This window comes from Genypterus blacodes, unplaced genomic scaffold, assembly GCF_046128005.1.
Source record: "Genypterus blacodes isolate CSIRO-AG114 ecotype Tasmania unplaced genomic scaffold, CSIRO-AGI_Gbla_v1 ptg000057l_1, whole genome shotgun sequence".
In the NCBI taxonomy this organism is placed as follows: domain Eukaryota; kingdom Metazoa; phylum Chordata; class Actinopteri; order Ophidiiformes; family Ophidiidae; genus Genypterus; species Genypterus blacodes.
The window spans coordinates 266,916-280,815 of NW_027466869.1; the positions used below are offsets into that span (position 1 = coordinate 266,916).

The 13,900-nt window shown below is 39.2% G+C and overlaps 1 protein-coding gene across 1 annotated transcript in view; it reads right to left on the minus strand.

The window, feature by feature from the left end:
* Positions 1-13,900, minus strand: part of adcy2a (adenylate cyclase 2a) — a 46,555-nt gene that overhangs the window by 29,306 nt on the left and 3,349 nt on the right. The window contains exons 2-3 of the mRNA XM_076152687.1: positions 13,092-13,289; positions 921-1,082 (exon numbers count right to left, since the gene is read on the minus strand). Of these exons, the coding sequence (XP_076008802.1) occupies positions 921-1,082; positions 13,092-13,289 (360 nt within the window). The remainder of the gene's footprint in view (positions 1-920; positions 1,083-13,091; positions 13,290-13,900) is intronic.

Here is a 13,900-nt window from a genome sequence, read left to right on the forward strand (position 1 = left end):
GAAGAGGAACATGGGGAAAAAAATAATTAGGACGTGGCCCATTTATTTTGTAGACGAGCCTTTTATGATATGGCGGTGAAACATCGAATCACGCTGTGTTCTTTTTTGATTATCATTGAGGCCTGGCCTTTGTGACATGCTTTTCAAATGAATGTTCTTCTTTCTAAATGAGTTGGAATTAGTCTTGGGTGCGCTGAAAATCACCGGCTCTTGGAATCACGATTAATAAGCTAATTTAATTAAACTCTACCTTTCCGAGATAATTGGTTTTGTGATTATTGTGCTTCTTCGTCTCTCTCACCATATGCCAGGCGCCTCAACATTTTGCTCTTGAAGCGGCAATTTGGCTGGAAAGAGGTTGACCTTTTAAGTATTACTTTAGAATTTCTATCATTCAAGTGGTCTTGTTTATTAGTTTTAAAGGTCCAATTTCTTTGTTTGTGAAAATATAGAATGAGTGGTTAAAATGAAGATAAAAGCTTATTTTGTTTGCAGGATGAGAACACATTCAATAAAAGCTATTGCATTGATTGTGGTTCTACCTTAATGAGAAAACAAATCAGTAATAGTAATTCTTCCCACAAATTATGTGATTACAGGGGACTGTATTTCTATTTCAACCTGTAACAATGATTATGCGAATAATTTGGAGATTATTGTTTGCAGAATTTAATAGATTCTCCACCCATCCATCCATCTGCTGTTAATTGAAAATCGAACCAAGAATAGAAATCTGAAGGCTGTCCCATCGTTGTCCAATGAGGTTTTGGTTGCCAGGTGAAATCAATAGAATCCTCCTGTGTATGACGTGTGTAATTCTGGGAATCTGAGGTTCTGGGTCTAACTAGCTCAGTATGATGGTTGTCACTGAATTGATTTCATATGGAAGATAAATTGCAAAGACAATTTGATCACCTTACCTGCCAGACTACTGGTTCCATATGATTCGCGGTGGTGGACAAGCAGACGCTCAACACAATGGTGTGGGAGGAGGAGGTCAGGACACTGGCGATGATGGCGTCCCGCATAGAGAATGGCAGCATGGTGTAAACTACAAACACAATGAACAGGAAGAATGACACCTGTGGAGAAAGAAACACACTTATGACACACCTGCAAGGAAGGCAGAGACAAACAGTAAATATTTACTGAAAAAGAGGGTAAAAAGAGATCATTGCACAGAAACAAATGCAGCAAAAATAGTAAAATATCTGTTTTGGCAGCTGTGGGCAAAAAGAAAGACTGTGTGTTGTGGTCTAACTCAGAACTCAGAGAAGATGGAAAAACTTAATCAACTAGAAGGTTTGTGATGCTGTCATGGCTATTCATTCACCCGACAAATCCAGGGGTAGTTGAAGTGCACAAAAAATGAAAATGATAAATTGAAAAACAGCAACAACAAAAAAACAACCTAGCAAACACTTCAGCAAAACAAAAAACAAACAGAGCTTGGCTAAACAAAATGCAACTCTATTACCGACCCACCCACTCATGCAGCACCTCTGCTCACACAGCCAGTCTGCTGGACTGAACTATGAGGCAATCAATCAATCAATCAATTATCTTTACAATGCTTAGTGTAATTGTACACCAAAAATATCACACTACCTTATTCCAACTATTACACATTTAAAGCGGATTACACAAACCTTGAACGTAAAACCCCACAACTCCCCCACAGTCACAGCTACATTGAGACAGTCCCAGTGTCTCATGCAACACCTAAGACTACAAGTCCCATCAGCCCCCAGCCCTCGGGACTTCAGGTGATGGTGTTGGCTCCACTGCTGGGATAGAACGAACTGGTGAGCTATGATACCTTCTAGTTTGTATTGAAGATTGCTTTTAATGTCAAATGTGGAAATCACAAGTACATCACTTCCTCACCTTACATCAGCTTGCTTGATTGCAGGCAGCTGGAAAATGCAGAATGAGCTCTCATACTTGTGATTATGTAAGATGTGGAGTGCTCCCCCCCCCACACACACACAAACACACACACACACACACAACTGCCTCATCTGACTGTTGCTGTAAGTTCAAAGTCCTTCATCTGCTAGAAGGGGTAGAAGGAGACTGAAAGAGAGAAACCAAAAAAAGCCTGTTTATTTTCCTTTGTTGGTTTTCTCCACCAACTGGCCGATTTCTCATTTTCATTTACTCTGTAGTTTTAACAAACAAAACTGAGATGTAACCAAACTTCCACCATTTTTCCATTGAAATCATCCTGTATCCATAGTACCTTTTAAAATAGTCATACATCTTTTAGTAAAAGTTGGTACTGACAAAAAACTGTAAGGCAGTTCCAAAAATTACAGGGTAAAATGCATTTTTGTTATTTCCACCTCAATTTATCTATTTCATTTTTAAATTAAGTTTTGTTATCCAGAGTAATGAGGTGGCATTTCTGCCACCATTTCTGACTGACAGGAAATGCAGCGATCCTTACAGCAACAATAACAATAACATCTATATATACTCTATATAACATAAATATGTATTATAACGTATTTGTGAAAGGAACAGGAACAATGTGCCTTCTCTTTAAGTTGAGGCTAAACAGTAGCATGAAAAGATTTCTGAATAACAACTCTGTGGCTTTTGGGAGGTTTAATTGGGCTCTTGAGCTAATTTGCAGATCATAAACAGAAAGTGCTTTTAGGGTGAGCAGATAAAGGTGCATAGTGTTTTTGTGGATAATGTGTCATAACAATCGAAACCTTACAATGGAACAATCTGTGATGTTACTCCCACAGCTGGTGCTGCTATTCCTGTCCAAATTCCACATCACTCCCTTTATGTAATGTGCAGTGACTGTTAATAAGGAAATCTGTGGTGATGAAGTGTTGCTATCCATTAAAAAGATGTATATCTAAGAAACACCTGTGTATCCTCCTCAGGAAGCCCTCTCTCCTCCTCCTCCTCCTCACTCCTCATATCCTTTGAGGGATCGGAACATTCTCAACGATGGCGGTTGGCATTTGATTTCCAAGTCACGGGCTGTAGTTTGGAGAAGTGGAGTACGGATGAAGCATAAATTACCTAACAAGAAAGAAGCCTTTGTGGTATCTGTGTTTAGATGTACGCATATGATGCTCTGACTGGCAAGGCAGCAGTCATGACCAATGCTGCTCCCACAACCGCTCCCGCACAAGTCAGGATGTCGAGGCAAGATGTTCCAGGGAAGATAACAAAAATAAAAAATAAATAAAAATAAAGACAACATACCCTCCAGTCATCAGGGCTAAAAATAAAATCCTAATTTTATAATTTAATTCCATAAAAGCTAAATTAAACTACAATCATTCAAGAGAACATAAAAAATCCTTAAACAGCAAAAGCATCATCAACACACACATTATTATTATTATAATTCGTAATAATGTAGCATATGTACATATTTCTATTAAGGTCACAGACTTAGTGAGTCACCATATAGAATACATACTGTATGCTGTCAAACACACTCCACCCTATCCATTATGCTGGTGGATGTCACAAGCCGGCCAATATACACTATTTTCATTACATGTCAGTAGCCCCTTTATTTTAAATCGACAAACTGATCTATCACTAAACACAATTTCTTGCATGACTGCCATTGGAAGACAAGTGCAATCTCTTGCCAGTGATTCACCATGGCGACCAAGAAGTACTGCCTATAAAGTGAATCTCAATCCATAAAGGTTAAGTCCGGATCTCATCTCATACTGCACCTTCAGTGGTGACGAACTTCAGATGTTTTTGTTCATATTATTCTCAACAACAGATATTGAGCCAGTGTTTATCAGGGTTTTATATGTTTACATTACATTTAAATTACTCAATTGTTTTCTCAGAATGCTGACTATGAGTGAGGGGAGAAGCGTTGTTAGTACTGAGAAACACTATTTTAGGTTAAAGAATATTATGTGATATACAATATGTCAAATAATCCATTAATCCATCAGAATCTACACTTTTTACATGATTATTCAACTACTGGAGCTTCCTCTCAAAAAGAAAAAAAATATTTGGACTCATTTAGACCACCGCAGGAAACAAGAAATCATCACCAGCTCAGAATGATTCATTCAGAATGAAAACATTTGCTATTATTCCATGCCTTCAAAAACGTATGACTCATTTCTGTGCCCAGATGCTGCTAGACGCTGCAGGCACATTGTTAATTTACTCATTAGTGGTTTGCATTATATATATATCATTCGACCACACAGACTTATAATGTTAAAAACCACTGCTCAAGTAATGTTTGTGCTTTTTGCAATCACGCAAAAGGACATTCTATACATCATTTGTTGGGAGTTGACAACCTGTAAATTATGTACTAGGGTATTTTGTGGTATTTTGGGGGGGAAAAAAATATTTTTGTTTTAACATAGATAATTTTATCACTCTTTCAGCTTCTCTTCACATCTGCACTGAATGATATCTTTGTGGCAACAGGATGGAGGAAGGACACAGTAAAATACATTCAGTGTTATGAAGCTCTCTGAATCTGAAAGGCTCATGAAGCAGCCACTTATGACTCATGACCAACAAAGCTTAGCCAATACAGAGATGTAGACATTCACAGTAGGTCTCGGAAACAGTAACATCAATTAAATACAAAATCTGAGCCTTCACACAAAGAACCCCAACCCATGCTGGCCATTTTATACGACATGATGAATACTTCTTCTACACAAAGAAGCACATATTCGTACAAATGTTCGACCACCTATAAATATAAAAGATGAACTACACCAATTACCAAAAGTGTCTACTCTTCAGAGCCCTTAATCAATCTTATCAGACTATATGATTCACACAAGAATGATTTTAACATACAGTTACATTTATAGCAGATGAAAACACATATATCAATGTGGAAGTAAATTAAGGTTGGAACGTTCTTTGTTCAGGCCTCTACCAAAGCCAAAAGAGAGTCTGTGAGCAGTGGCCTGAGTGGTTGAAAATGCATTCAATCCAACAGTACTAAAATTGCACTGTGCCACCTGATCTGTGTTAAGCCGCGTTACTCTGCCGATATCAAACAAAATTGCCGAACAGAAGTTGCAAAAAACAATGCCAGAAAAAATCTGCAATGCATCTGCTTTGGCTGCATTGGCTGCATTGCGGCCTTTGTAACCGCCTAAAAATAGCACATATATTCTCATAAAAAAAAGGAAATACATTACATAACACTGAATCATGTTTTCCTTGGACTTAATGGCCATTCACATATATCAAAACGAATCAAACCCTACCTCTCTCTCATATCAGCCATAAAATGTAGACATTTTGCATAATCTACAGTTATAGTACAGTACAATTGATTATACACAGTCCATTATAGTCACAGTAATTTCTCACTGACTCTAATCTTTAGGAGATGAAGGCTACAGGTCTGTTGCAGCATCACAGGTAGGAAGTGCAACACACACCTGACTACACACAGGTATAAATCGCTGAAATCTAGTCAGGCACAAGGTGGACTCAGGACAAAGTGCAAACAGCAGCAAAACCAGGATGTCAGCCTGGGTGTGTTTAAGTAGTAAAACACACCCATAGTGAGACTTCCTCAAATGTAAACCACCTAATGAACACAAACCAAAAGGAAAGAGCATCACTGATTTATGCTCTTTTTTCCAAACATGCATTTCTCCACAAGGTTATTACTGTTCTGAAATCCAATAATGCTAACTGAATGATACAGTCATAAAGGATAATGGAGGCACTGACACCTGCTGAGTTTTCCTGCATATGTAGGCATGACGCAGTTACAAAACAGCCAGGTACTTCCTTCAGGGTGGTAAAGTCAAGAACATAAGGAGGCTCTCTGACCATTAAGTGGACGGGGCTTTTGTGGTCAGTCATTATACAGTCAACTACTCAGGCCCCATGAATCATCGTCTCCACAAAGATACAGAGAGGGGTTCATAAAACAAATTATAGAGATGGAGTGTCAGATTACATCAGGCTTTTAGCCTCTTGTCAGTGGCAGAGATTAGTTTACAGGATAGATTTACAATATCAGAGAGAGAGAGAGAGAGAGAGAGAGAGAGAGAGAGAGAGAGACAAACGTGTGCCGTGCATGCTGATCTGCTAATTAACCATAAATGAGCTAAATGTCCATCCCTCAACATTATAACTATGATCACTGGATCAAAAAGACAGACATATTGATTTGGTGAAAAGAGACAACGTTCAATTCAATAAATAAGAGAAGTTTGGGCCATTGCAGTCATTTACAGTTGGATGTGTCAGGTCGCTGACAAACCTCCTCCATGGGATAAATTAAGCTGTTTAGAACAAAAATAATACCTTTGCTTCTCCCATGAGATTTAAGAGTACACCTTAGTTGTTGTCCTGAATCTCTCTCTCTCTCTCTCTCTCTCTCTCTCTGGCACATTTTAACTGTCATCACTTCCTCTCCTTTACTATAGTGACCATTCCGTGCTGACAGGCCTCCTCCCTCACTCCAATGCTTAATTCCCCACCTTGCTTGTCCTACTGTGTAATGCTGTATACTTGGTAACAAAAGACTTGCATGAGTGTATATGCGTGTGTGTGTGTGTGTGTGTGAGAGAGAGAGAGAGAGAAAGAGTGAGGTGAGCAGGGACTGAGAGAGTGAGAGAGAGTGGGGAGGAGGGGAGGGTCCAGACATCTCTCAGTGAGGGGTAGAGGCTGGCCTGCACAGATAAGCCCTTCTCTTCACCGACAGCAAACAGAGAGGGCTTTGTGAGGCGAGGATAAGCATCCAATTGATTTTAGGTTTGAAAATGGAAAGTGTACTCCATATAAACGAACTCCGGGACAGCAGGAACGGTTAACCCGGCACAGAGGTTAGAATATTTGCAGGATGAGTGTCATTTTTTTAACCTGACAGCTTATTGTAATGGAAGTACAGTATATGACAATAAGGTCTTATTCTTGAGCGTATATCCCCTATGTATGTATAAGGTACCACTGGGATATTAAAGCATAGAGACAGCGACAGGAAAATCAAGCATTCAAGTCTTAACCTTGGTAGAAACATAAACTATTATCTCACACATGGAAATGGAGCTACAACTCAACTCGGGAATTCCAGATAAGCAACAACAGCCCTGCACTGAATCTTGCCTGAGACCTCCCAGTGAGGACAGAAGTCTACCCGGCTAAGCATGCAAAGGCTGATGGGAAACTAATACAATCTGACATAAGAGCCAAAAAGAGGACGGGAGATACTTTGCTAGAATGATGCTGCTGTGGCTATTACAAGGTAATCATCTGTACCCACACTGTACGCACACTGTTCTAGACACTGTGTGGAGCATTGTAGCTTGTCTGGTGATGGTAACAGACCATAAATGATGTCCTGAAAGACCAATAAAGAATTAATATCAGCCTGTCTGTGGCTGTGAAATTTTAACACTCAGTGACAGGACAACGGAAAGCAGTGGGAGGTACAGAGAGCCTATTAAAGCAATGAGCTTGCGCATCCCAAAACATACTCCTGACCTTACTTCACCCTCTTTTAAAAGACAAAAACAGGCACCTAGTGTACAGCCTCACATCATTTATTCTTCTTCTCAACAGGGTGCAAAATAAAGAAGATATTACCAAATTGTGGTTTCATTTTATTTCCCCTGGATCTCCAGCTGTGGCGGTGAGCTGTCACTGCAATTTCCATCTGCATAGGGCAATACTGGACAGATTTGACCTTTTAGGATTCAACACTCCATTCCACTTGACAGCCACGTCCCCATTATAATCTACCCTTCAATATCTACAGAAGCGCTATGATTTCCCAACTGTGGCACTGCCCTTTGTCAAGGCACTCCCTAACGAACCCTCATTCATATATAGTAAATGCTTGCATATTCTAACAATCATTGCTTCATTGAATGTTACAGGGAAAATATGCTATGTACTGTATATATTGTTTATTATTATTAAACATACCTTACATGCAATAATGACACATTTTACTGTCAGATTTGTACTGCCAATAGTCACATTTCCTGGATGAGTGAACAAGAAAATAGTGTGTCTCTATAAGCCGCTTACAGTGACATGAAACAAACATGTCCACTCAAGCAAGATGCATGTGGAACTGCGATAAAGCCAGAATCGATTAGTACGATTGATTTGAGTTAGAATCTTGGTTATAATAATATAAATATTGCAAACTATTCTATAGAATGAATGTTCACATACAGAGTCCCACATTGTGAACTGGTAACAGCAGATTTCAAATGATTTATATGTTAATTTCCGCTCTCCCTTTTTGTTCCCTCTGTCCCCTAATGTTATCATCACTGAACTCGTTGCATATTCAACCGAACATTTGCGGCCATTAATTGCTTACTTTTATCCAAGCAATGTCTTCATTGCCCTTGAGTAATTATTGTATCCTGCTTTTCTTCTGTTGTTAGCATTTAATATAAATTCTTGCTCAGAAAGAGCTTAGAGCTATTCATGGTAGGTGAGCCAATAGGAGAGCATGCAGCCCCCCTTCTTATCACTGTTTGATTCCCTGACTCTACATAGCTACCTCCTCTCTACAGCGCAGAAAGTATTTAATTAAATCTGACTTTTAGTTTGCCCTCTCCTTCTCTTCTCTGGAGCAGACATCCACTTAGCAACTGCACAGTATCACCACGGTGACCACAGAGAGAGAGATTTTGTTATTAATTTAATTGGCTAATAAGTACATTCACAGCATGTTTCAAGCCCCCGGGACAGATTTAGAGCAATAATAATTAATGTTTCATCATATCTCTCTCTCTATCTTTTCCAAAATGGTTTGGGTCAGATTACAGCCAATTCAGAGCTGCTGGAGAAAAGGTAAACAAACATACACTACACAAAAACACTAAGGCATGGAAAATGAGTCAAGAGCAGCATGAATACAAGTAAGGCTTCTGTGCTGAAGAATGGGGATAATCCTAAATACCAATGCAGCACAGTGCAGTTTGCTTCTGCAAAAGGGCTTTAACACTCCAATAATAAAACCAATAGCATTAATCCCCACAAACAAACTCTACAGAAATCAGTTCAGGAAAAAGCGTTTTTTATTTAATGTTTGACAGCGAAATCCCTTGGAATGGTCTAAGCATTTAATAAAAGATTTAAGGATTCTGCCCGGACATGTGATGGTTTCAGGGACATCTTGACATGCCCTTCAACAAATGATTTGATCTCTGTCTGTTTCCCAAAATGTGAATTTTGCAGTGAATGTGAGAACCAGGGGGCCAACAGAGATATTGAGTCAAGTCAAGTCAATTTTATTAGTATGGCCAAATATCACATACAATGTCCCAAAGGGCTTTACAGACCCACAACATCAGGAAAATTCCCGACCCTGCACAACGCTCTTTGTGAAAACCTGAACATGCAAGGAGAAAAAGGAAGCAAACCTCAGGAGAGGCAATTCCAAGAGAGATCCTCTCTCCACACGAATGGCTGGGTGTGTTATAGGAAAGCTAAAGAACAAATCACATTAGGCTGCACCATCCAAATATTGTTGGGCCTTTGCTGATCAGTCCACCTCCCCCCCTCCCCCTACCCCCCCTCTTCGTATAGGTCTTCGTGTTCACCTCCTTCATCTACGGCTATGAGAATTACTCCTTGCATTTATATTACCTTCATAATAAGACCTTGTGCAGCCTGATTTGAATGGATTTCCCATCTCTCCCTCATCCTTTGCCCTCTGCACGATATGCCAGCATAGAAATCACAAACTAAGGAACTATTATCGAATGGTTACTGCAGTGTCTCAGAGGAGGCCTTAATCCTAATGCAGGCTGGTTGAATGTTAATACGCTGCTTTTCATTCAGCCTGGGTTATTGACAAACAGCACATACATTATCCTAAGCTTTTTTTATCCATCATAAAGTGATGTGGCTGGTACTCACATTCATCTTACTGAAAACCTGAAAGAGGGTTTTTCTTCTCTACTCAATTGAAAATAAGATGAAAGTATACAGAGGTGGTGCAACATAAGAACGCTAATGAGTCAGGTCTTTCATATATGGCTAAAAAAAAAAACTCAAACACAGCGGGGACGGATGCCAGGCAACAATTTCTCTTTGGAAAGCGTTGATTTTGCTAAGACGAAGCAATTTAGAATGCAGTAATGGTTTAATGGCCTGACATTTTCCTTGAGCAGGTGAAAGGTGTGAATTAAGTGTGTGTGTGATTCAATGCATCCTGGACTATACCTCTTTCTGATGGAGTAGTCTACTGAATGAGTAGAGCTTTCACATGACGACAATCTTATTTACACTACTATACAATAATCCCTGCTGCCATGTGCTTAAGACTGCAGCAAATGAAGCCACACTTTGTTGTTTGTCACATTAAACTGTGCTCCTGCTGTAGCTTGCAGTATTTCTGCCTGAAACAACTTCAAACTTATAGGTATGGATTTACAGCACGCACACACACACGCTTCTTTTCTCAGAGCCTCATCTCACACTTTTACCAGTATGACACAAGGGTGATATGATCTCTATGTAGCTGTCCAATTAAAAACGAAAAAGTAATGAGATTCCATATGATTGTCAGCATCCATGTCTGCCAGAAGCTGTAGTCTCCACTGAGCCGAATTCATTTTCTATGTATATGAATCCTTTGCTCTTCCTTCCTTACGCCTGATGATTCAAAATTATCAGCATTTCCATTCGAAAAATTCACAGGTTCACCTGAGGTCAGATGTTTTTGTTTGTTTGTTTTTGTTTGTTTGTTTTTCACATTTACTTTCAAATATGACAGAACATACAAAGGAGATGGTTGATGTGTTTCTGTTATTAATTAGATGAAAGAAAGTTTCAATTAGAAAGTGCAAAATTTAAAAAAAATGATGAACACATTTTGCTCAGCTGGGTCCTACGCAGGTGAGGACCAAGACAACAGTGCAGCATTATTTAATAAATAATAGTTTGAGCTGTAATGGCAACCACACAAAGAAGGAACCACAGTAAAATCTGTAGTATTCTAATTAGACCATCTAAGGGTCCTGGGATTCTATTATGTGCTTCTAGGGAGACTGAACCCCAGAATGTGCTGAAAAGTATTCTCCTATTAAAACAGGCACAATGGATGAAGAATGAGCAAACAGACACCCTGATCAGTCACATAACTAAAAAGCTTGCAGTCTCTTTGTGTTGATCATTTTGATCAAACAACTAATTAGACATTTCTCTGAGATTTTCAGAGGTTGTTGCTAAGACCAACTCCAAGAGTGAGTGCTATCCGTTCCAGGCTCTTCCACTGCTCCGTCTCAATGTGATTTGCTTTTGCATCCTCTATTTATATGTTAACCTCATTTTGCTGATGTAGATGATTTATTTATGAGTGTTTTCCCCAGAGCCACCCCCAGTTCTAAGTTAAATCAAATTAATTGAACAAATATCAATTTCCTTTTTGCCAGCATAAAGCTAGGAAAATGCTAAACGTAACTTTTTATTTGATGTTTCAAATACAGAAATCGGTTGTTGTGTATTGATCCCTGTACCATCAGTGCTGTGTCTGAAGTCCTGTCATGCAGCCTATGTAACTCTGTGCCGTGTCACTCCACACTAATAATAATAATAATACAAATCAGGGCAAAAACAAAGGGGTTCCAACACTTTGTGCTGGATTAACTTATTAATTTACAACTCACAGCCGGCTCATGAGTGCATTTATTTGATTCAAAAGTTCCTGCTTCCATCGTTTGCATTTTACACCCTTTGACTGAACCAGCATCATCTGTCAGTTAACCGCCAAGGGCATAACAATTAGAGAAACCTGACTGAAAGCAGGAGATACACGGATATGCAGCATTGACTTCTATTCTTTGACATTTCATCGACTCTTTCATCAATCGCTTCACAGAAAAATGACAAATTATAATTGATTCCACAGGACTCAAAGTCATCAATCAGCAGGAGCATCACACACAAAGGCATTATTCCTGGGTAAGTAGGAAATAAGTCCAGCACATTCTTATCCAGAGGACATAAAGGAGCCTCTAAGGACCATTAAAAATGTCTTACTATATATTATGTTGAATGTTTCTAAATGAGATTCATTATAGCAATGCTTTCAAATTATTTAAACAATCAATACTGCTTGTAAAGTCTTTAGTCACATCATAATGTTTAAGGGGGAGACATGCTTGAGAGACCCATTAGGAGATGTGGCTACTATGTCCCATAAACATTAAAGAAGAACTGTAGTGGTAGTAAAAAAAAATTTTTTTAATATAGTTAAGAGCAAAAATACAATATATGCAGTACATTTCAAAATTGGATAGGCTTTGGTGAGAAGCCCATGTCCCTTCCATTTTCTTGCACTAACTGAGGCTACATGATGTAATGCCGAGTAATATTCAAACACAGCAAGATCCAAAGATAAAAGGAAGATATGTTTAAGATTAAAAGATAGAAAGAGTTACAACCAAAGGAGAGCCCCCAGCCCCCAGACCATTCACAGTTATCGATACTCATCAGAACAACACTCGATAGTGCATCTCTCCTTTTAATCGCAGGGGTTAATAAATCACATTTGGGCTGAGGAGCGGCTGCACAGGGGAATGAACCAACTCAAGCAGAAAAAACAAGGCGTGTAAAGGCCAAATCAAATCTGTGGCTCGTCTTAGTACCAGATTTCATGCTGGTTTTTGGAAAATGTTCAATGTCATATTTGTTGCACTCGTGTAAAAAAACATGTTCTTTGACACAAAACATACGGTAAAACCACTGAAGCACTGGGGATCACGGTAAGCATGTGGCTGAGGTCAGTTGGCAAAATTTCACAAAATGTGTCCCAAGAGAAGAAAAAGAAAGGAGGAATATGCATCAACATGGTCCAACATTAGGTGACCTAGATTTCCGTTTCATCCAATTGTTTTTATTTGCTTAACTATGTCAGGACTGCTTATATCAAGGAGACGAGCTGCTGGAGCGTCTACATCACTCCAGGCCACGAGATGAACCATGTATTAGAACCTATTGCATTTGTCTCACATCAATATCTCCCAGCCACTGAATACTGACGTCATGTATGTAGGACATATCACATATTCTTTTCCAATCAAACATTCTGATGTGCCACAAAATACACCTCTGTGTCTTACCTGATCCCACGGGCAGATGATCCCTCCAGAAAACATAAAAAGGTAACCCATGGCAACCAAGCAGGCCCAGATGACCAGGGAGAAAAGACGCAGAAGCTTCTTAAAGATGGACTCAACGCAGACCAGAACAAACACAGCCAGGAAGATTGCCAAGGCCGTAGGAACCGTGATGACAAAGGCCACATGGTCCTCAACATTCTGGAGAAAAAAAGGACATACGGGGAAAGATTAGGGTAAGAAAGGGACAGAAAGGGATATGGGATTACATGTAGAGAGGAGGAATAATTAATTGTCTTGCATAAGAGAGAGCTGGGATGTGAAACAGGTGAGTGTAAGAATTCCTCCATTCAAATTCAAATCACATCACATCAAACTGTGACAAAGCTCAGGGTGAGTTGATGATGACAGATAGATTAATGCTTAAACCTTAGATATAATGTAAATGTTGATTGACATATTGTGAATTAGTAGGGTCAAATCAGGTTTATTCCAAGAAATGCCTCTACCAACCGAATTAGATAACTGCTTCCCTCTATGTTCATAATTGTATTATCTTCTAAAAGTTTATCCAAGGAGAATATTAAAACATAAATAGGCTGTAGTTGAACTCTATGGATTACTTTGCCCACGCACTCTTGGAAACAGAACGTCAGCAATTATTGGATTAAAGTGTTAAGTTTCTGCCCTTCATGCCATTCATAGTGACTACTTAGAACTGGAGAAGTCTGGCAGATGAAATGAGTCAGTGACGCATAATCAACCCAAATATCCCATGATTCCACTTCCAACCGCCTAGACGTCTGACTACC